The following is a 22,372-nucleotide window of genomic DNA, read 5'->3' as shown; positions in this document are numbered from 1 at the left end:
GGACGTCAGGCTGAGGACTCGGGAAGCACTGCTGGGCCAATTTCTATGTGAGGCAGCGGGGGCACAATATGTGGTCCAGTGGATGGACCTTGAGAAACTACTTGTTTCCCAATTTCCCCATGTGCAGATCTGAGATGATAATATTAGATGAAAAAACCTCTCTGGTTCACACAGCCATTTCCAGTGCTATATGTGTTAACAGCAAGTACTTAGAACAGTGCCTGGCACACAGAAGGTGCTCAGTCAGGCTGAGCAAGGGTGATGATGGCAAGAGGAATGAGGAAGATCCCTGCCCTTAAGGAGCTCACGTAGCCCGGTCGCCTTGTCCCGCAGAGCTACCAGCTGGGATGGGCACTATCCTTGTTGGTTAACACTTCGGCAAGAGGGAAATACGGGACTCAGTTCCTTTGTGTTCTAGTCTCTCTGCTCCCTCAGGTGCCTCATTCCAACTGAAACTGTGTCGTATGATATTGGAAAGGAATAGTATGGCTGCTTGGGGGTTTAAGAATTCATATAACGCACTCAGCCGGAGAAAACAGTTTAGAATTCACATCTTCCACCAGGCACAAACTTTTCCCACCCCAGACATATGCACGTATCCATGTTTACTAATGGGGATGGAAGGAGGGGAGGGAGCTCTGTTTCGGTATGAAAAGAACTAAAAATAAAAACCAACCAAATCAAAAACCAGGACAAAGTTCATGGTCTCTCCATTTCTCTTTAATACTGAACAGTAGTCTTTATGCAGTTGTAACATGATTTCAAGAGTAGAAGTAAGAAACATTACTGATAAACTTAAGGGTGTAAAAATATCACTTTTAAGGATAGCTAGTTGAGGCTTTTTTAAACACGTTTTTGTTTTTTTTTAAGTTTTCAAGTTTACAGTGTCATCAACATTTGTTTAATGTCAGGATTACAATGAAGGCCATGAAGCTGTTTCATTTTACAGGGGTGGTTTACTGTAGCCTAAATTCCACGATGCAGAAGCAGTGGTTCGCACCCTTGACTGTGCATCAAATCCCCTGGAGGGCTTGTTAAACAGCCCACTCACCCCACCCCAGTCTGTGAGTCTGGGGCGGGGCTCGCGAATCTGCATTTCTAGCAAGTTACCAGGGGATGCCGCCGCCGCTGACGGTCCCACACCACACTTGGAGACCCACTGCATACAGGAAGCAAGCTCTACCCACAGCGGGGCTGTGAACTGCTGGCACCAGGGCTCTGGCACCGTTCTCGTGTTGGGTGCGGGGAGAGCACCATCTGGAAATCACCACGGCGTTTTGCATTTCTAATCCTTGATCTCACTTCTTTTGTTTGTACCTTCTAGTTAATTAAAAATAAAACGCCGTAAGGTTATTTATCTTTGAAAGGAAAAAACAATCGTTTAGTCCTGCTGAGCACTGCCACGTATTACACACTGTTTTTAATTACATTAATTTATTACAAATGAGCCGGTGAAAGCTTACTTCCACTTACAAAAACCAAATCCATCATCATTTACAGCTTGCTTTCTTTGGCCCTTTCCGGGTTTCCAGGCCACCCCCCAACCCTGCGCGTTCTCCCAGCCTGGGTCAGCCAGGACGTCGTAACATGGCACTTAGAGCAGTTCCAGTAACTTATTAGTGGGACACCTGCCTGGCCTCTCCTCACCTCGCACAGACAACAGGGCACAGACGCACTATCTACCTGAGGATTAGGACGGCTGTCTCTCCCGGAACCGACTAACTGTGGCGTCACAATTCCCATTCAGTAGCAGGGTCTCAGCCAGAACCTACTTTCTGCAGAGCAGGAAAGAACCGTCCTGAACTCGGTCCCACCCCGGGGCTGACGGAAAGCCGGGCTGGAGTGGAGTGCTGGGCTGCCGCCAGGGAACAGGCTCAAGAGCTCCGGTCAGCAGACAGCAAAGCCAGGTGGTCTTATTTCTAACACCCCTGGATAATCAAGTGGCTTCCGGGTTTGATAACTCATAACCTTTAAAAAAAAAAAAGGTAAAATATACTTTCTCACAAAGCGTCTGGCTGCAGCTGGCAAACCAGGACCATGAAATGTTCATGTGAAACCCCGGCAGTAGGGCAGGTGATCGGACAATCCCAGTCTAAGCACAGCTCCCATCTGCACGGCCTCGGGGAAGGGCATTTCTGGACAAAGGTCACCTCAGAAGGAAGACAGCGCCAACACATTAGCTTATGTCGGAGGGAAACCAAGTTCTTTTTCTTTTATCCTCACCTCCCCAAGCGTCTGTCCTAGTAAAGAGACTTATAATATCATATAACAAAGAACTTTCAGCGCGTGGAGATCGCAGCAACGTGACCGGAGCGCCAGTGGTTGTCCCAAAGCAAAAGACATCAAGTGGCTGGGCTGAGGCGGGAGCGTGACAAGCCACTACCAGACTACGTCATGTCACTGAGGTCAGCCTGGTCCAGACAGGGTGCAGGCTCCCCGGTGCCAAGTCTGGACTGCAACCCACCCAGTGACTCCCATGTCTGCTGCGGGAGCTGAAAGTGTTTCAACTCTGAACAAGAGGACTACTGAGCGAAGTGACCATAAGTCCTTCTGAGGCTACCGTCAGGGATGCTAACACCCCAGAAGTCCACTAGCTTGGAGCTTCGGCCCTAGCCTGGGGGACCCGGCACCCGGCTTCGGTCTCCAGGTTCACAACAGTGCCGCCCTAGGCTCTGAAGGGCTGTCCTCTCTACTAAGAACTCTCCTGGGGTTCTGGACGCGACAGCAGCCTCCCTGTGAGCGTTATCAGGCAGACATGGTGGGACGGCACATGTTTTATAGATAACAGACTGACACGGGCCTTGCAAGACAGGAGCTCCTTGTTTTCAGCACAAGCATATTCTGTGAAGGATGGGAGCTGGGCAGGACAGTCTTACCACCTCCTGCCAGGGCAGCCCAGGGGCTGAGCTGCCCCTCGAGCAGGGCCCTGGAGGAAGAGGCCGCTGCGCCTGACGGCCCCTCGGGGCCCTGTCCTCGTGTCCCGACTGTGGTCGGGGACAGCGCCACCTGACTGCAGGGCTGAGGACCCTTTGGCTTCACCTTCTCTCTGCTCTCGATGGACAAAGAACAGTCTTCAAAAAGAAAAAAAAAATCTTAAAAAACCTGGGAGTGGAAGAAATGCCAACGAGAGTTAGAAGAAGAGGGAGCACTGACGGTAGTGCGTTCCGTGTTTTAGAACTTCAGCTTTCCAGACAGTCCGAATTTTGTTTTGTTTACAAATTTGTCCTGTGTACAAGGTAACGCCAAATGGTCAAAATTCCAGAGTGGGAAAACAACTCCTATTTATCAGTTGGTTTGAGATCTTCAAATGCTATGCGTTCTCTAGAAAGGTGGTAATGGTCTCACTTGACAGGGAAATTACCAAAAGGAAGATCTTGGCTCTGCCACCTTCACTTACAGAAGGTAAAACACTTAGCGGAGACAGATTTCTGCTGGAGTTAAGACTACATTTTTCTTCGCAGCCCTTAATCTCACGAGGTGAGAAGGAGTGGAAGTTGCCAAGTTGTTGGCTACCAGACCCATCAGTCTGTTTAACTCTGGCTAAAAGCAGAGAATAATGGGCAAGTTACCAAGTTTCTCCCCCGACTCTGGCGTGAAGATCCTCATGTAACATACATGCTGCGACTTCCAATTGCCACACGGTAGCGGCACACAGAGCGCATTGTGATTCTTCACGGTTCTCACAAAGACAAGATCAAAAATCAGGACGAAAAACTAAAGGTATTTCGCTTTTCCAGCTGGAGTCCCACTCTGGCAAATGCTCTCCATGGTTCATTACCCCATTCTACACCCCACCTCACCAAACCAGTGGAGGAGAAATGCTCTTCCAAGAAACAGAAGTCGAGCTCTTTCTGTTTGTTAGCCGTCATATTCTGCCAGTTTTTTAGCAATGACAAGTACAGCACGAAGTACAGAGGCTGAAGGAGAGAGAAAGCCCCACGGCTACAGGAAGTGCCTCTAAGCCTAGTAGGGGTGTCGCGGGCATCCACTCCGCCCCCCCACCCCCACCCAGTCCACCACTCAGGGTCAGGGGACCACTTGCAAGGAACCCAAAGCATCAGGATCACTGATGAGGAAACCTAAGCCCCTGGCATGCTCTCTCTGCCAGTCTGGAGTCTGACTGGGCCGTGGGCATGGTCTTCAAGTGAACACTGGTCTGTAGTGACTGCTCAGTCCTGGTACAACAGGGTGGGTCTCAGGATCAGGTCACGTAGGCCGGAGGTTACATCTCGGGCCAAGCAGCTCTGACAAACACATGAAGAGGCGGCCTATCGGAGAACGGCTCCTCCGAGGCCAGAAAGAGCAGTGGCCCTACAGGGAGAATGCCGTAGTGACGGGACTTTAAGCAATTTTTCTTTCTAAACAGATTCCTCTTCGGCTTCAGCCCAGTCTGGTCTACAACAGCCACTGTTTAGCAAACACCTTAAATCAGCGAGCCTGCCGGCTCTAAAGAGCCCCACACACTTAGTGGTTAAGCCTCGGCGTCACAGAACTTGGTCCCTGAAGCCTGGGGAGAAGCTTACTCACTCATGACCAGCGTGTTCCCAACAGGCCCCGCTGACACACGTCAGTTTCGAGGGGCACAGTAAACTGGTAACACCCAGATAATGGCATGGCGTTTAAACAGGGCAACCCTGTAATTCATCAAGAAGCCGGCTGCTTCGTGTCACGTGGAAAGTGGGGATTACAGTACTGAGACAAGGTCCACATGGATATTTAAAAAGACGTGTACATTTTAATGCAAATCTAAGGACCAGCCCTGTCCTCAGTTTGTAGAAGGCTATCTTAACAAAGTCTCAAAACTCTGTAAAACAAATAATCTAGTATCCTACACCTGAAGCCCTTTGTAATAATCACTTTTTTTTCTAATTTGAAAAGAAATAACTTATATGTCACATAGAGTTGAGTGTAAACGTGGATGTCAGTCACCCTTTTAGTTTTATAAACCTGCTTTTAGCTTTCATCAACAGGCAGATTTCCTTACCTACCATGATATAATACCCTTCTTTAAAAAACTGTTACAAATATTTATTAAAAAGTGCAATTCAAAGGTTAGCTAGGCAAGTACATCATTACAAACCACACACACACACACACACACACACACACACACACACACTCACACCAGAAAACAAAAGCCCAACACAAACAAACGATACAAACAAAACAAGAAAAAAAAGCGTGCTGAGGAGTGGGCCCCAAGAGATGGGGAGCTGGAAGTCAAAGCTAGAACTCTACCCAGATGTTGCTGTGCTTCCCAAGTGCAAAAAAGATAGTGAGGAGAGACCTGCAGCCTCCACTGCCAAGTGCTGGCTCTGGGCGCAGCTGCTACTTCAATATTAGGTTTTCATCAGGGAGGTTATAAAAATATCCTATATACATGTGTACACGGGAGGCATTTTAAAAGTCATCAGAAGCGTGAAGGGTACAGTGTCTCAGCAGTTTCAGCTACTAAAACCCAACTGAAGTGTCTGTCATTTAAATTTCGATTGGCTCAGTTATTTGAATGGATGATAAAATTGAACTGTCATCTCAGGGAAAAAGGAACCAAGTTCACCTACCCATCCTTGCAATCACTCACAGGGTAAGAAAAATCTGGTCCAGAACTAGCCTTCTTGACATTATAGTTTCTGAGTAAATGTAATCAACGTGCTGCCCCCGCCCCCCCCCCCAGCCCCCAAGGCAGAGTGCTGCAGGAATAAAATAACTGCCGATGACACCACCTCGGGATCTCAGTCCACTCACGTGAGCTGCTCATCTAAGGGTCACTCTAGAAATGCAACTTGCACCTCTAGGGAGGAGGCTGTAGGATAGCGACATGAATCCAGCAAGGGCCTGACCCTGGTGACCTCACCCGCCCTCTCCAGCTGTGTCCTGCTGCCCTGTCCTCCCTTCCATTCAAGCCACAAGTTGCCAGCACCCCCAAAGCCCAGTGCTTTTCATTCTTTTCCATTGGTTATTCCTACCACAAAAAACTGTGCTCGGGGAAGCACTTTCACCCTAGCACTTATCCCTGAAAAACCAGTCACTGCATCTTCTGTCACAAAGTACTTCCGAGCCCTCTGTCCCCACTAACCGCCAGCTTTCAGGGGCAAAGGGACGCTGCCGCGACAGGATGTGAAACCCACCCAGGGGCCCACATCCCCGATGGATGCCCCTGGATGGGCCAGCGCGTGCTGTCTGGCGGGGGAAGGGTCTGAGCCGGGGGTGGGGGGCAGGAGGAGCTGCCAAGACGGATGGAATGAGCAACAGCCAACACGAGCCGAGTCTGCGAATTTTTCTGGATTCCTCGAAGGCCCTCCAGGGGGAGCGAGGTCCAGGGGGGCAAAGCAGGGCCCGCTGTCCTCGGATCCAGGCCAGGGGGCACCAGGAGTGTGCAGTCGTCGACTTCCTCTTCCCGCCGGCCCTCCCCAAGCTGGGCTGAAGGACCTGATCTCCATGGTGGGGTCACAGAGAGAAAAGTCAGCGCAGGCTGTGTTTCCAGGCGAGGGACGCGAGGGGCGGGCACACCGTGCGCTGCTTCTCCCTCTCCCCTCAGGTTCCTGTGCAGGAGGAAGCGAGCCGGGGGCCACGCTGTCACAGCACTAAGAAGAGGATGAGCACGACCAGGAGGACCACGAAGAGGACAGCGATGGCACACCACTGGCGCCGATCTGGAAGGCAGGACACGAGGGTCAGCTCTCCCGGGACTCGACGTCCCCCAAGATACAGTGACAGGAAACTTAAGGCAACACCTGGATGCAGACAGAATGGGCAGAGGCCCTGAACCTGCGCGGGCACCTGGACTCTTACCGCTGCTCTGAACCTGCCCGGGCACCTGGACTCTTACCGCTGCTCTTCCTGGCCTGCACTGCACGTGCATTCACAACCCTGCCCGTCCCCTGAAAGCCAGCCTTGTAACAAGTACCTGCTTTGTGTCTCAAGTCTCTAATTAAAATCTATGGATCACAGTTCTCTTCTGGCAGTTACCACATCCCTGGAAAAGATGTTGGCATTGGTATTACAGATCAAAGCTCGTCAGCTTTAATCTCCCACCAAAATAATCAAATCATTTAAACAGTAATCATGTTCTTTTCTTAATGAGCACAATGGAAGGATAGAAAGGAGATGAAAGCTACTGCTGGTCACTTCAGGAAACAATGAGCTGAAAAAGCAAGCTGCAGTGATCACGGGTGATGAACTTCACACCACCCCTGGGCAAGAAAGATCACTTAACCAGTAACTGTGTTGAAGTAACTGACACAGCTTATCTATAAATAAAAGTGGGATGTCTTTTCTGAAGCTTTCTGCCCTACTCACAATTTAGAACAGGTGCAGTAAACAAAGTAGCCAGAATCCATCTAAATGGCTGAGAGCAAGGAGGCGCCGAGGGACAGAAGGGCCCACACAGGCTCCCGCCCACAATCCTGACTGCGTCCCCCTAACTCTCAGGGCTGCTGGGAAAACTACACAACACGAATACCCTTGCACCCTCTGCGGGCCCACAGTCGGGGCACAGGATGCTGTCTGTCGTCAGGACGCACCCTTCACTTGGGCAGATGTAGGAAGAGCAAGCCTCTCCACAGAGGAGCCCTGCTGTTTTGCACAAAGGGTCAGGCTGAGATAAAGCCTGTGACAATGCAGCTCAACTGCTGGAAGTAAGAGTTCCATTTAAGTAGAAATATAAAGGTGCATACACTGATTCACCGAAAGTTTATTTGAAAGCCTGCAGATTTTCGCACACCAGAGCTACTGAGAATCACATTATAAAAAGGTCTGAATCTAAGAAAATACACTGCAGAACTCTCCACAAAGCAATGCGCCAAGTCCACAAAACATGTACTTCAGTTACTTAAATGCCACGGACAGCAAAGTCTTAGAACCGGCCAAGAGAAGTGCTACCAAACAGTAGTGAGTAAAGCAAGTACCTTCCTAGTGGCTCATCCTGCTCTCCATCACACATGCTAGAAACTCACTTAGTAACTGGGGATTAGGGTCAAGACCTCAAGTCCATCTGTTCCTTTTCTGAAACAAGACTAGTCCAAAAGGTGTGGGGAAGCAGAGCTGGCCTTTAAGAGTAATAGATAATAGATTATGGTATTAAAAGATAATAGTATTAATCTGTTTAACTATCACTTCAGTGGTCCAGAAAACTCAAGTACCTAGCATTCTTTCATCTATTTTAAAATGTTTATGACAATTTAAAAGCCCTCTCATTAAAATGATTAGTCTATATTCTAGGATGATACAGTCAAGGTAAATGCTTCCTAACAAGGCATCCTGCCATCTCAGACCTGGATTTCCAATACTGAACCAGCTTCCCGTCAGCCTCTACCCAACCCTCCTCCCACCTCCACTCACTTTCTCTTCTGCAACTGAACTAAATAGGGGTTTTCATCAAGGAGGACAGCCATCACACAAGCTAGCACAACCCAGGAATGCTCTTTTAAATGCACTTTCCTCTGAAGTGTTAAGTTGCTTCTAGGAAGCATGAACTGGGCAACCCCTAGCTGTTACCCTAGCAGACTTACCCCCAGAAGGGGTGGGTACTAACCACAAGGGCTCTTGTGACCTCAAGTCACAAAACCAGCTTTTTGCAAGCTCAGGACCTGCCTCAAAAAGTCAGGGGGAAAAAGGGGACTCCACAGGTTTTTCCCCCTCCCAATATAGTCTCTTCCCCTAAAGAGAAAAGATGAACAACAGAATTTGGGAAAGTGAGGGGAAGAAAACCTTGGTATCCACACAAAAGAATATACTTTTTGAGGGCAGGAGATTGAGAAGATTAGTCTCTCTTGGGTCATTCCAAATAGTAAGCATGGCGTCTTGGGTGATTTCTGCCCAGGAAGCAGCCAGCACTGGGCCGGGGGGGGGGGGGGGGGGGGAGGTCTCGCCTCTGCAGGGCTGTGGAGCGTGGGCGTTTAGTTACTGCCTAATCAAACTTCAGCGTGTCTTGACACTCTTTATGCACAGGCTTGGTTGAAAAGCAGTGAACTTTCCTAAAAGTTATGGAGGAAAACAGAGACAAACACAAATTGCCTCGCTGTCAAATTGAAGCCAACACCGCCAAGTAGGAGGCCCCGAACAATTCTCTGGGGAGCAAACAGAGATTAAAATGAGCCCCACAGGCAAGCTGTCCAAACCTAAGGGCCTTTCAGGCTAAAGGCTCTGTTTCCTGGCTCTCTTTCTTAGACAAACATAACTGAAGTTCTTACTTTGCTCCCCAAACTTTTCTTCTGGGAGCAAGTAGGAGAAGGCATAAGCAGGCCTAGTGCTATTTATACACACGGAAACACTTATCACAATGCAAGTACTTTTCTAAATTATTCATACCCAGAATGCTGGGGACAAGGACACAGTGCATCTTTGTTCCGCTGCTCTTCTCCAAACAAAACTGGTGCTGAAGTAGCTACTTGACTTTGCGACTAATACATAAACTAGTGAGAGATCTGGTTGAAATTGGTTATATAATACTTCAGTAAAACGCTTTTTTTTTTTTTAAAGAGGGGTCGGGTGGAAGAGGAGAGAACAGAGGGAAGCAGGAGAGGACTTTGCAAACCTCCCTCTAGGTGTGTGGAAGATGAACTAAGCTGGTGCCTGCCGCAGGCAATGAAGAGCCTGCTAGAAGCATGAAGATTTTGCCCCTGGAGAGAATGAAGGAAACCGGGAAGCTAGGAGCTTCCCTTTGTCTTGAATATAACAGGTCCTTTGCCCCCAGGGCCATCTTCCAACTGTCTTATCCTTTATTTTTTTTCAAACAAACATTTACTATGTACTAATACATGAGAGACACCCTTAAACGCTTGTATACTAATTATTATTTCATTTAATCCTCACAATGACCTTGAAGAATGTCTCAGTTCCTCCCTTCACCCGGAGACTCCCACAAATAAAGGGAAAAAAAGATACTGGATTTTCTTTTGACTTAAAAAGGTACTATTTCTCATATAATAGGGAAGATGGGTTGTAGTAACAAAAAGAATAGTCACTGGAAAACATCTTCCTACACAGTAACTAATTTGAAAAATGTTGCTTCTTTATCTCCAGCCTGGTGCAAATTTGCTGGAATAGTTTACTACAAATTTAAATAAAAACAGTTTAAATGAGATCTGCAAGGCCATCTTATTCTGAAATGGTAGAGGTTTTTCTTTCGGTGAAAAGTCAGTCCAGGAGAAACAGTAACTGGCTCTTAATTACTGTTTTAAAATGAATTCCCTATTTTGGCAAGGAAATAGGAAAAAAAAAGGAAGGATTTTGTAATTGTAAAGAAAGTTACTCCACCAGAAGGAACGTCATCCGACACCATCAGCCTTGCACGGTGCGGACCACAAAGGCACTTCCCAGGTGAAGGCCACGAGCAGGAGACAAAGCCCGTGCGTGCTGGTCTTCTACTCTCTGACCCCAAAGCATGAGAAAAATGTGCCAGAGGAAAGGGATCTGAATGGGCACACCTGTGAGAGACCCCCTAGACTGTGTCTCTAGAATTTAGTAAGAATTCTCGAGCTTAAAAGCGCATACATACCACTGGTCATGTGAGATACTTTTGCAAGTTTCTTCATCACATTGTCCAGCCGAGACTGAGTGCTCTCCAACTCGTGAGAGAAATCATCCAACATACTAGAAAGACAAGCAGACGCAGGAGGCAGCTGGTCAGCACAGTCTCCAGATACACTGGCCATGGATCTGGGCCTCAGTTTTAGCAAACATCCAACAGGCAACGTTGGGGTCAAGCCCCCAGTCTTTTATCCTTAGGACAAGGTATGTTTTTGATTTCAGAACTTTGGAAATTTAAAGAAGTAGTAAGTTACATACACTGTGTATTAGCTAAGACCCCAGCAGGGTCTGGGACAGTCCCCATAATCAAACACACAAGTTACTATTTCTGCAAAGAAAACTATGAGGAATCATAGCTGCAGTCAGTTCAGGTTAGGTTTTTCTGTAACATGAGTTTGCTGAAAAATTTTTTTTAATTTTGAATTTTTTAGAGCTTTCTAGATTTCAGAATTGCAGACAAGGCCAGTGTGGACCTGACCATACAATAATACAAACTCAGCAGCAGTGCAGTGTAGCAGAAGGAACGCGGTGTGAAGCCAGACAACCAGGCTTTGCCACTTGCTTCCTTGGACAAGGGACCCTGTTTGCTTATCTGTAAAATGGGGCAATCCTATCAGCGCAGCTTCCCTGCCAGGGTTCCTGTCATACACAAAGCACTTTACAGCAGTGTGAGTTAAGAAATACACTTTGATCAAATAAGCACCTCCTTTAAGGCACCCTATGCTTTAGCATAAAGCTGGCGGCCTCAGGGCTGAGTTCCTGACAGTGTGTGCACCTCATCTACACCCACAGAGGACAAGCTCACACTGGCTGCTGTCCAAGGTGCAGGTGGGAAAGAAGACACCAAAATACTTATACCAACGGTGTTTAATTTCATAAATTACTAAGCATTCCAGACTTTTCAACTTAAGATTAATATGTGATTATCCTGAGGCTGGAACGTGACACACCAATTAGCACCGGCGGGCTTATTAACCACGCTTTATTCCCCTGGCAGCATCAAGGGCAGCTAGAACTACTGGTCTTGGGCTGTGCCCACATGAGGCACCTGAGAGCCCTGCAGGATTCCGGCAACCAACTCCTCATTAAGTCAATCATTAAATAAACTCCATGTTGACAACTAAATAAACAAGCCTTTGTCCCTTACCTGAATTTTCAAATTAAAACATTTGTAGCTCATTTTAGATCCTGGTAGCATCTGGGCCCTGCAGCTGGCAGACCTATCCGGGCAGGGCCAAATGCTGAGCTACTTTTCTTACTGAAGACAAAAATGGGTAAGTCATCCAACCTCCAGCCCAAGTACACCCACTAACCACCCACTAACCAAGTTTCTAGCCCAGCTCCAACTAACTCAGCACTGTCCAAAAGAAATACAATGTGAGTCACATATGCCGCTTAATATTTTTTAGTAGCCACATTAAAAGGGGGGGGGAATTAATTTTAACGACCTATTTAGCCCAATATACCTAAAAATTATCATTCTGACATGTAATTTTACATTTTATTCATACTAAGTCTTCAGAATCTGGTATGCATTTACGCTCAGGGCCCTTCTCAGTTCAGACTGGCCACATTTCAAGTACTTGATGGCTGGTGGCTATTGTACTGGACAGCAGAGGTCTAAGTCCAAGACCCATGTTTTTTCCTTTTAATTTACTTACTATTTTTATTAGAGTTATACACATACACGGTTTGTAGAGCTAAACAGACCTACAAGGCCTCTTATAAAAAAACACAGCTGTCTCGCATCCCCGAGGGCCACTGCTTTCAGCCCCTCGCACTGTTCTCTCGGTGCTTTTTCTCCAGTTTTTGAAGCTACACGCTGGCACCTCAGTATCCCGACCCTGCTGACTCCGCACAATGAAAAGCTAGGGCTTGGCCCTCCTCCCATTCCATACCCCACATCAGCATCCTTCCCACTTCTCTTGCCCCTTCCTTCCTTCCAATATAACTGGGTCACAGTTTGATAAGGTCAACATTCAGGGTTTACACTATCATAAGTGAGGAAACGCTCCTCTCCCAGCTCGGGGGTTTGGGGCATGAATCACACCGCTCCTTGGCTCTCCCCTCTGGCTAGCCGAAGATTGGGCTTTCTCAGGTCTGTTGAGTCAGTAACCATTCATCTATTTTGCAGTATCTAAAATGTAAAGGTCATTGCTTCTTATTCCAAGCTCTATGTCCCCATAGATTTTATGCCGTTAAAAAAAAATTCCTGGGCTTCCCTGGTGGCTCAGTGGTTGAGAGTCTGCACGAGTTTGTGCCCCGGTCTGGGAGGATCCCACACGCCACAGAGCGGCTGGGCCCGTGAGCCATGGCCACTGAGCCTGCGCGTCCGGAGCCTGTGCTCCGCAACGGGAGAGGCCACAGCAGCGAGAAGCCCGTGTGCGCCAAAAAAAAAAAAATTCCCTCTGTTCCTGTTCTAGTGGACTTTAGAGAAAAAGCAGAGATAAGAGGTTGTGTTCAGTTCACCATCTGTAACCAGAAGTCTGCCAGGCTCTACCTCTACCCAACCAGGGAAACTGCTCAAGTAATTCGTCCTTTCCCATCCCCACAATACATTTGAGGGTAAGAATGCATTTTAGACAAATTAAACTGCATGCCTAGATTCTTATTCCGCCAGCTTCTGACCTGGTCTCCCTGCTTCCAGTCTTTTCCACCGTGCTTCATCATCTAAACCACAGAACGATGGGCTTCCCCCAAAACATAAACCTGACCACGGCATTACTAACACAACCTTCGCTGGGGCTGTGTTTCCCACTGCCCTTTGAATAAAAAGTCCGAACTCCTTAACATGGCTTCTAGGGCCTTCCCTGATCTGTTCTCTGCCTCCCTGACTTCACTTCTGCAACCTCCCTCTCAATCCCCATGCTCTAGACACACTAAACCTCTCTGTTCTGTGCACTTTTTCACCCTGAAATCGTCACAGGGCTCTTTCTTCCTTCCGGTAGGCCCTCCCCTCTCCCCCGCTTCTCCCACCCAGTCTCACCCCACCTGGCTACCTTCTACTCATCCTTCTGGTCCCAGTTAAACCTCTCTTCTCTTCTCAGGGACTTTAGACTGAGTCAGGTCTGCAGTTCAGGCTATTAGGGCCCTCAAGGCACCACGCATCCCCTACCGCGGTAGCCTAGCCCTCCACTTCTGTCATCACTTAACGACTTGCACCATTTATGCAACATCTGTTCCATCCAGTGACCAGTAAACTCTGATGGCAGGGACACTGTCTATTCTCTGGGCTCCTCTGTGGATACCCAGGGGCCTTCCAGTAGAACAAGATGCCCAATTTGAATTTGTAATGAATGAATCCATAATGTTGAACACAAAATCGAGGTAGGAGAGTTTCTGAAATATCCTAGTGGAACGATTATTTTTTTCAGAAAACGTATTTGTGAAATGGTAAAGGTATTACATATATATGGTAGCATTTAAGAATGCTGTTTTTGGTGTCATACTTAAGGAGTGCACAAAGAGATTGTTCTTAAGGAAAAACAAGTCCAGTTATATTTTCTTGCGTTTTCTTCTTTTTCTTTTTGTGGGGGAAGAATTTTTTATCAGTTGGAATTAAATTGATACTTTTTTCCCCATAAAATTAAAATTAAAGATACAGAGCAGAAAGTCCAGTTGAATGTAGTGGGAGAGGCATGGGATGTTAAGTTAGCCCGTGTCCTATCCTCTTTGGGACAAAAATCTCCACAGAGCTTACACAGCCGTATCAGTTTCACATTCCCATTCACAACAATACTTCAAATACCTGCTTGGAGGAATTTGTTCCTGTTTTTGCAGGTGTTTAAAAATGTTAATAACTTTGCCTAAACCCTGTTGAAAATTGTATCTGACAGATTCGCTTCTTTTGGAGAGGCCATTCTGTGAAACAGAATAAAGATGCAGCTATAAGCAAAATAGCTTTTGGTTTTACTAGCCATGTAACTGTCAGGCTCTTTACGGGTCCTTAAGACGGCTTTTCCCGCCATTTCTCTGCGGCAAGAGGGGCATCTCGGTACTCACACTGCCTGCTCCTCCAGCTCCCCTCCGATGCGCTGGGACATGTTCTTCAGCACCCCGATGCTGCCAGAGACCAGCTCCAACTGCTCATCCTGCTGTTCCACGATCAGCTGGTGCCAGAGAAATGGGAAATCAGCAATTAAAATCCATCTTACCTGGTTCCAAGCCCAGCACTCTAGCAGCTGCTAGCTTCCTTGCCAACTCGGGACAATTCACATTCAGAAGCAAAGCCCAGAAATCAAAGGACCAGACCGTTGCCTCGGAGAACACGCTGCTCAAAAGGCTGGGTTGTAAAGCTACTGATCTCCCCTGCTGATCCAGCTTGTGAGCAGTCAGCGGGGCTTGAAACCACCCAGAGAGATTTACCCTGGTTGGCTGAAGTCCAGCAAGGGACAGACAATGGCCGAAAGCACCTGTGCAGTGACCACAGACACATGGGGACGCTTGGGAAGAGGAAGCCCGCTGCCAGGGTCAAGGTCTCAATCGGCAACAGCCGGCCACAGCTTAACTACAAGAGAAAGTCTGGCAGATCTCTAGATGTGGAAAAACTACGCACACAGAGTCCTTTGCTCCCTCCTCAAGGACAACTAGAGGAGGCTCTGTGACAGCAAGCAGACAACTTCAGAGCCATAGTTACTTTTAACTGTGTTGTAGTCGCCTTTTTATTAAAAAAAAAAAGTGTGCTTGGTTAATAGCAATGTAAGTAGACAAATGGTTAAACAGACATGCTAATAGAAGAACAACAAAAGAACACATAACCTACATTGAATATATAAAACACAGTATTCAAGAACCAGTAGTTTTGATGGATAATCCTCAAATCCCCAGATACTTTATTATTAGCTTCCTTTTATTAATACAACTACATATCAAAAGCAACAATACAAGTGTAATCAACCTCACTTTCCTTCTACCCCTTAACCTCCACCAAAGCAATCATTTTTATATATAATGGAACCAAAAATTTCAATGAAAAAACAAGGACTGAATTTTTCTCGAAGTGCCTTTGTTGAAATGAACAAAAAGCCCAGCACAGAAGTGGAGGCTGGGGAAGAGGCTGCTGTGTTTTTAAATCAATGGCCTCCTCTGTCAGTTTCGGGTGTCTGGTCTGCTTGTCCTAAGAAATCTAATCAAGATTGGTTCTCTGGAAACTGTCATGCTCTGAAGGACGTTTTAAACAGCCTTTCTATATGCAATCATCACACAGGTAGACTCAGGCAGCTGCAGGGCGAGCTCTGGTCCATCCTGCCTGTCAAGCCCCCCGGGGTGGCAGAGGAGCGGGGAGGGAGGTACCTGGCCTCCCACCTCCCTGTGCTTGGCTGGTGGTTCTCAGGTACCTGCTGCTGTGCCTGTTGCTCCTCGATGAAATGGGAATTGGCCAACTGGAGCTCCCGGTCAAGGCGCCCATATTTATCCATCGTTCCAGTGCTCCAGTTCTGTCCGCCACTGTCTCCTAGCAGGGCCTGTGAGAGTGGGGCAGGGGGCAGCAGGGCAGAAGAAACAAACCATTACTATCTCTGAACAAATACCCCATCACCATGATACAAAGATTTCTCCCAGTGCTCATAAGCTGGCCTCCCTGGGGTCAGCCTTTTATGTAGTGGTGTAGGGTAGTGCCTGTGGGGTACAATTTAAGGAATGCCGGGAAGGGTACTCTCTATTTCCAAGCTCTCCCAACAGGACTCACAAATGGGCTCTGTCCCATTAAAATGCCAATAAGTGTCAACTTGAAATCAACAAACACCCATCTGTGTACTGCTTTGTGGATCTAAAGGCACTTGGTTTCTGTGGGCCAGCTCTTCCTAGCACCCTTGGAAGTTCACCAGAGACCTGTTGTAGGTTCTAGTCTAACTGATTCCAGACAGCTAGAGTCCTTTCTATTTAAGTATGACCCAGGGAAGTTTTGGTTTTTGGGAGGGGGGAGGAAAGCGTTCCCTAAAATGACAAGCAGCTAAGTCACAGCCCCTCACACACAGAAGGCGCAAGAACCATCAATGTGTATTCAATGTAACCCACAGATAAATCCCAATGCCCTTCAGGTGAACTAAAAGGCTGCAGGTTTCCCAGACAGAACTGGGGGTTGCTTCACCAGGCAGCACAGTCACAGCGGGTGCGTGACCCTGATGACCCAGGCAAGCGTTGGCCCTGAAGTCAGTTCTCGACCTGGGCCCCCAGATGCCAGGGTCAGGTTTCTCAGTGTGAATTTGAGGAAGTTTGTAGCCAGAAAAGGATAAGTTTGGGAATGTCTTCCTTCCTTGAAGAGGCCAGCCAGCAATGTGAGCTGGCCCTGCCTGGAATGCCCACAAGCCTTTCTGACTTGGCCAAAGTACTGCTCAAACCAGCCCTGCACAAAGAATCGGAAGACGCTGGCGAATAGGATTCTTCTTCCTTGAAGAGCTGTCAGATCTTCTCTCCAGGTACTTTTTAGCTCTGGAACTGTTAAAAGCCTACCTGACTACTTAGTTCTGTCTGAAAAGCCCTCCCATAGCCCCTCAATGTTGACATTAGCCTCACCTGACTTTCAGATGTGAATTCAGTCAAATGGCCACACCTGAGGCTAAGTTCAAGGAAGCTCAGGATGGTTCTGAGGCAGTTATGAGAAGAAAATCCGGAGGCCTGAGAGCTTCCAGCAGCCCAGGGTCTCAGTCAAGAGTCTGGATGGTAACTGTCTCTGGTATAAGGCAGACCCAAGGCTTTTTGGGGATGGCTCTGCTCCAAACTGGTTGCAGGGCTGTCAAGATTTCAAAGGTCCTGCTCGTTCTGATGAGAAGGCTCTAAGGACTCTATGGAGGATACTGGGGCCTAGTGATAATTTTTTCAAGGTCAGAGAAAGGCTACAGTGCATCATTAGGCTATGGGCAGAGAACTGGAGCTCCCGGGGTCACAGTCAGGGCTATTTTTTCTAGCTTACCTATGGTCCACTCTTGGGTGGACATACGTCATGCTGCTAAGAGTCATCTGTGCTTTATTGTGAGGCAGTTTAGATTTCCTCAGTCTGACCTCCAGGAGTCTGGTTAGTGGGAAAGAAGATAAAGGGCCCAGAGCACCAAGGACCAGCCTGTGTGTAGGTGCCAGAGCAGGAGGTCCTGGCTAAGCAAGGAGCACCTGGTGCTAGATGAAGAATCGAGGTGGACTGTGTCTGTGTGAGTGCTTAGAGAACCCTGGCCCCGCTCTTCCTTGAAACCCTGTGACTCGGAGACATTTTACTCACCGCCCAAAACAAAATTCCCAGCCATACTTGGAAAGGCTACGTATAAACACACATTTTACTTATTTATGTTAGTTTAAATATACTATCTAGAGAATAAAAATACAAATAGAAGTAATAGAGGATAGGTGTTACTATTCACTGTCGAAACTACTGATACTTCAGGTAACTGTCACTCAACTTCTGTAAGCTGAAGCAGAAACGAAAAGGGGACTCCAAAACTTGGCCAGCCTGCGGCCGTTCACTAGCTTCTCTTAAGAGTTAGTGCCAGACGGGATGGCTAGCTAATGGCTTTCCTAGCTGCACTGAGAAGAGCAAGGAGGGTAAATGGGAAGAAAAAAACAATGACTTGGAAAATGAGGTGCAGGGAAAGGAAACAGGATTAAGTTAGGTGGTATTTAGAGAGTCCTCTCCCCTTTTCAAGCTTTTATAATACTTGTTTTCAAAATTAAGTGGGTCAAGAAACACCTACAGGTATAAAGTGAGCATTTACATCATAAACTACTGATTCCTAGTTAGTTAAAAATGCCGAGCTGGGCTTCCCTGGTGGCGCAGTGGTTGAGAGTCCGCCTGCCGATGCAGGGGACACGGGTTCGTGCCCCGGTCCGGGAAGATCCCACATGCCACGGAGCGGCTAGGCCCATGAGCCATGGCCGCTGAGCCTGCGCATCTGGAGCCTGTGCTCTGCAACGGGAGAGGCCACAGCAGTAAGAGGCCCGTGTACTGAAAAAAAAAAAATGCCGAGCTGATTTCTTGAGTTAACAGTCTAATAAATTCAAGGACTGGGTCTCCTGTAGCTTTTATTTTTGATGTGTCAATATCTGGGCTTTGGTTTCTGAAATTAGGTTTCATAATTTATTTGTAATAACTTATAAAAACTGGACCTCACATCAAAAAAACAAAAGATACTTAAAATGGTGAAAGATTTAACACACATTAAATTAACACACATTTAAGTTTCCTCAAATGCTTTACATAAAATTTCAATCATTAAATGTCTAGTGAGTTCTATGCACAGGCAATGTAATAGCAGCTAGAAATAAAAAGAATAAAAAAAAAGAAAAAAGACCATGACACCATCCCTCCTAACTCACAAAGGAGCTTGAGGTCCAGCAGAGAAAGTAAGCAATTACAGCTCTTAACAGAGCGCCTGGTACACGGAATACGCGCAACAGGTGCAGAATAAATGGCCTGGAGCAAAGGCTCTAAGGTACGCAGAGGGTGCAACCGGAGCCCAGAGGGGGAAACCAGAGGGTGTGAGGGAGGGGAGCGGAGGCGAGGCTGCCTGCCAGCATCACTACGGGCTCAGCGCACAAGGTCTTCTGCCTGAATACATGATACACGAAGTCAGAATTTTTAAATTCCAAGTATCTCTGTATTTTCTTTGATTGATACTGTATATTCTGACATTTACCCACCTGTCTATTTTTCCTTTCAGCTAATGCCTGCACAGATGAAGTTGACATCTGATCCTTCATGTCCTAATGAGATAAATAGAACACCAGAAAACAAATGAACATCCTTAAACAAAATCATGGTTAATATTTTGCACACTAGCAAAATATGCATAATTTATTATTAATTTTTAAACAAAAATACAGCATTCTTTGACTTCTATTTTCAGTCTCAAAAATAAAGGAAATAAAGAGAAGGACATGCCCTTAAAAAGAAGTAACCTGGATACTAAATTTAAATATGAGGAAAGAGAAAGTACTTCCTGGGTACCTACCATAGGCCGGAAACACTGTTAAACATGTACACGTATGATCACTGACTTTCCACAATGCCCCTGTGAAGCTGGTATTACCTTCATTTTACAATTGAGGACACTAAGATCTAGAAAGACTAAGATACTTTCTCAAGGTCACATAGCCAGTAAATGGCAACCCTGAGGTATACAAACAAAAGCTGTGTTCAAGGGCTAGCATCTTTAAGTATAATACATGTAAAAAAAACCATGCACTTTATGATAAAGTATATTTACCATTACATGCCAGAGAATATTTTCAAATAGTGATAAACAGGTAACGTATTTTATTTGAGTTGCGTTCATGTGAAGTATAGACTATTTCTAACACCAGTATTTTCCAGAGTGGTATCAAAAATAATTTTGTATGCAAAGAAAAATGAATTACTTAATCTAAAAACACTTGGGGATTCCCTGGTGGTGCAGTGGTTAAGAATCCACCTGCCAATACAGGGGACACAGGTTCGAGCCCTGGTCCAGGAAGATCCCACATGCCACGGAGCAACTAAGCCCGAGTGCCACAACTACTGAGCCTGCGCTCTAGAACCCGTAAGCCACAACTACTGAGCCCATGTGCCACAACTACTGAAGCTGTGTGCCGCAACTACTGAAGCTGTGTGCCTAGAGCCCATGCTCCACAACAAGAGAAGCCACCACAATGAGAAGCCCGCGCACCACAACGAAGAGTAGTCCCCGCTCACTGCGACTAGAGAAAGCCCGCGTGCAGCAACAAAGACCCAATGCAGCCAAAAATTTTAAAAATAAAACACTTTATTAAATATGAGCCATTTGCATCATATTTAACTACAACCCAATATACTTTAAAATAATTTCAGCTGAGTACATGATTATTATAATACAATTTTTCTTGAAAAAAAAAAGGATGCCAAAATACTTTATAATTTCCTGTTGGCAAGCAGGCTATTTTAGAGGTGCAAATGTTGAAGTATTAGGCTTTAAAAAACTTCTTCCAAGACCCACGACAAGTGAATGGTAGATGAGACAGTGCCACAGCTTTCCGGATTCCTACTATGAGAAGTCTGAATGACAACCACCTTGCTGCAACCTTCAAACTGCCTGATCTCTCGCTCAGCAAATACCGACTGATGCCCAGCGTGTGCCAGAGCACAGCAGTGACGATACAGACAGTGTCCTTGCCTGACGGAGTTCACATCATGGTGGACAAGAGGCAAACAGCAGTCACACACACACTTCAACAGGATGACGTGCATTTGGGGAAGGAAGGGAGTCAACGGGGCTGAAATCCAGTGGGTGAACGCCACTTTAGAAAGATGGGGGTGACACTTGATCGAGACCTGAGGGCCAAGAATGAGCCCACCACAGAAAGAGCAAGGGCAGAGAATTCCAGGCAGAGGAAACAGCAAGCACAAAAGCCTGGAGGCAGGAAAGGCTCAATGCTTTAGCTTTTGAGAAGGAAGGCCCGATTGTCTGAAGGAGCCACTGTGTGCTGGGTGTCGGAGGGAGGATGTAAGACACGTCTGGCCAAAACACGCAGGGCCTTCAGGCTGCTTAGATTTTATTCCGAGGCAGTGGTTGGCAAACTTCTTCTGTAAAGGAGTAGATATTAAATATTCAGCCTTTGTCAGATTTTTTTTTTTAACCACCCTTTAAAAAAGGTAAAACCATTCTTAGATCTCATAGGCCAGAGACTGCAGGCCCCTGCTCTAAGGCAATGGAAAGCCCCTAAAATATTTTGAGCAGGGCCATGGCGTATTCTGGTTCATGTTTTAAAAGATCACTTTGGTTATTCTGTGGGAAAAATGTTGGCAATTAAGCAAAGCAGAAGTAAAGAGATCATCTTACTGCCACACATTAAAGTACTGCCCACGATGGGAAAGGTGCCTCTAGGAACAAGTGCCCTGACGTTGGAGGCCTTCAACAAGAGGGTATGTGAGCCCTTGGAAATGACACTGGGCAAGTAGGGTGTCGTTCACCCACTGGATTTCTGAGGGTGCTCTACCTGGGGTCCGGCTGACCCATAAATTCTAAATTTTATCTGTTCACAAACCTCAAGAGAAAAAAAAAAAATATATATATATATATATATAAAGCCACCCACAGAAACTGAGAAAAATTTACTTAGTAAAAAAAGTATTCACCATAAAAATGGAGGTATTGGTACACTTAAAACAAGGGAAACTTAGTGATATAAGCCATGTTTCTTAAATGTTTGAGATCTACCTGAGTCAGTCACCTGAGGTGCTGTTAAAAATACAGGTCCCTGGACCCCACCCAGCCCTACTAAGTCAGACTCTAAGGAACAGTTTAACAAGTCTCCCAGGTGAGAAACTGTTCGAGAAGCTTCGATCCCCACAAATTCTAGAAGCCTTCAAAGGAGACCATTATGCTGTTATCTCCTGGACTGCAGGATTCCTTTTCTAATTATCAATTAAATTGGAGTTTAAGATGATATTCTGATATTCAAACAATATGAATAGTACAATCCCATTTATTTAATATATATTAATAACTACACAAAGCAAATATCTGAATTGTTCACTGGTGGGATAATATATGCTTTTTTTAAATGCATTTAATACATTTTACAGTAGCCTTTTAAAAAATAATGAACATTACTTGCATAATAAAAATATCAGCCCACATGTATGGAAAAAGTGACTTTGAAGTTCCAGTTGAACTTTGAACACTGTCTGTAGAATGTGCTTTTGCTGTTAGAAGGTAGGACAGTGAGGGGGGCAGTAATGACTGTAAAAGCACACAAGGGGGCTTCTGGGGGGTGCTGGGAATGCTCTGGAATGCTTCTGGGTCTGCTTCCATGGTTGGGATCAGTTTATAAACTCTTTAAACTGTATATTTGGGGTGCATGCACTTTTCTGTACTATTATAACTTAATAAAAATGTTTAAA

The 22,372-nt window shown here is 46.3% G+C and overlaps 1 protein-coding gene across 1 annotated transcript in view; it reads right to left on the bottom strand.

Moving 5' to 3' along the window:
* Positions 1-500: 500 nt before the first annotated feature.
* Positions 501-22,372, bottom strand: part of STX6 (syntaxin 6) — a 45,333-nt gene continuing 23,461 nt past the window's right edge. The window contains exons 4-8 of the mRNA XM_079920449.1: positions 19,156-19,218; positions 15,867-15,992; positions 14,533-14,639; positions 10,499-10,593; positions 501-6,653 (exon numbers count right to left, since the gene is read on the bottom strand). Of these exons, the coding sequence (XP_079776575.1) occupies positions 6,577-6,653; positions 10,499-10,593; positions 14,533-14,639; positions 15,867-15,992; positions 19,156-19,218 (468 nt within the window). The 3' untranslated portion in view covers positions 501-6,576. The remainder of the gene's footprint in view (positions 6,654-10,498; positions 10,594-14,532; positions 14,640-15,866; positions 15,993-19,155; positions 19,219-22,372) is intronic.

The sequence above is a fragment of the Stenella coeruleoalba genome, assembly GCF_951394435.1.
Source record: "Stenella coeruleoalba genome assembly, chromosome: 1".
In the NCBI taxonomy this organism is placed as follows: domain Eukaryota; kingdom Metazoa; phylum Chordata; class Mammalia; order Artiodactyla; family Delphinidae; genus Stenella; species Stenella coeruleoalba.
Note: the sequence above shows the minus strand (reverse complement) of the source record. Positions and strands in the feature narration are given on the sequence as shown.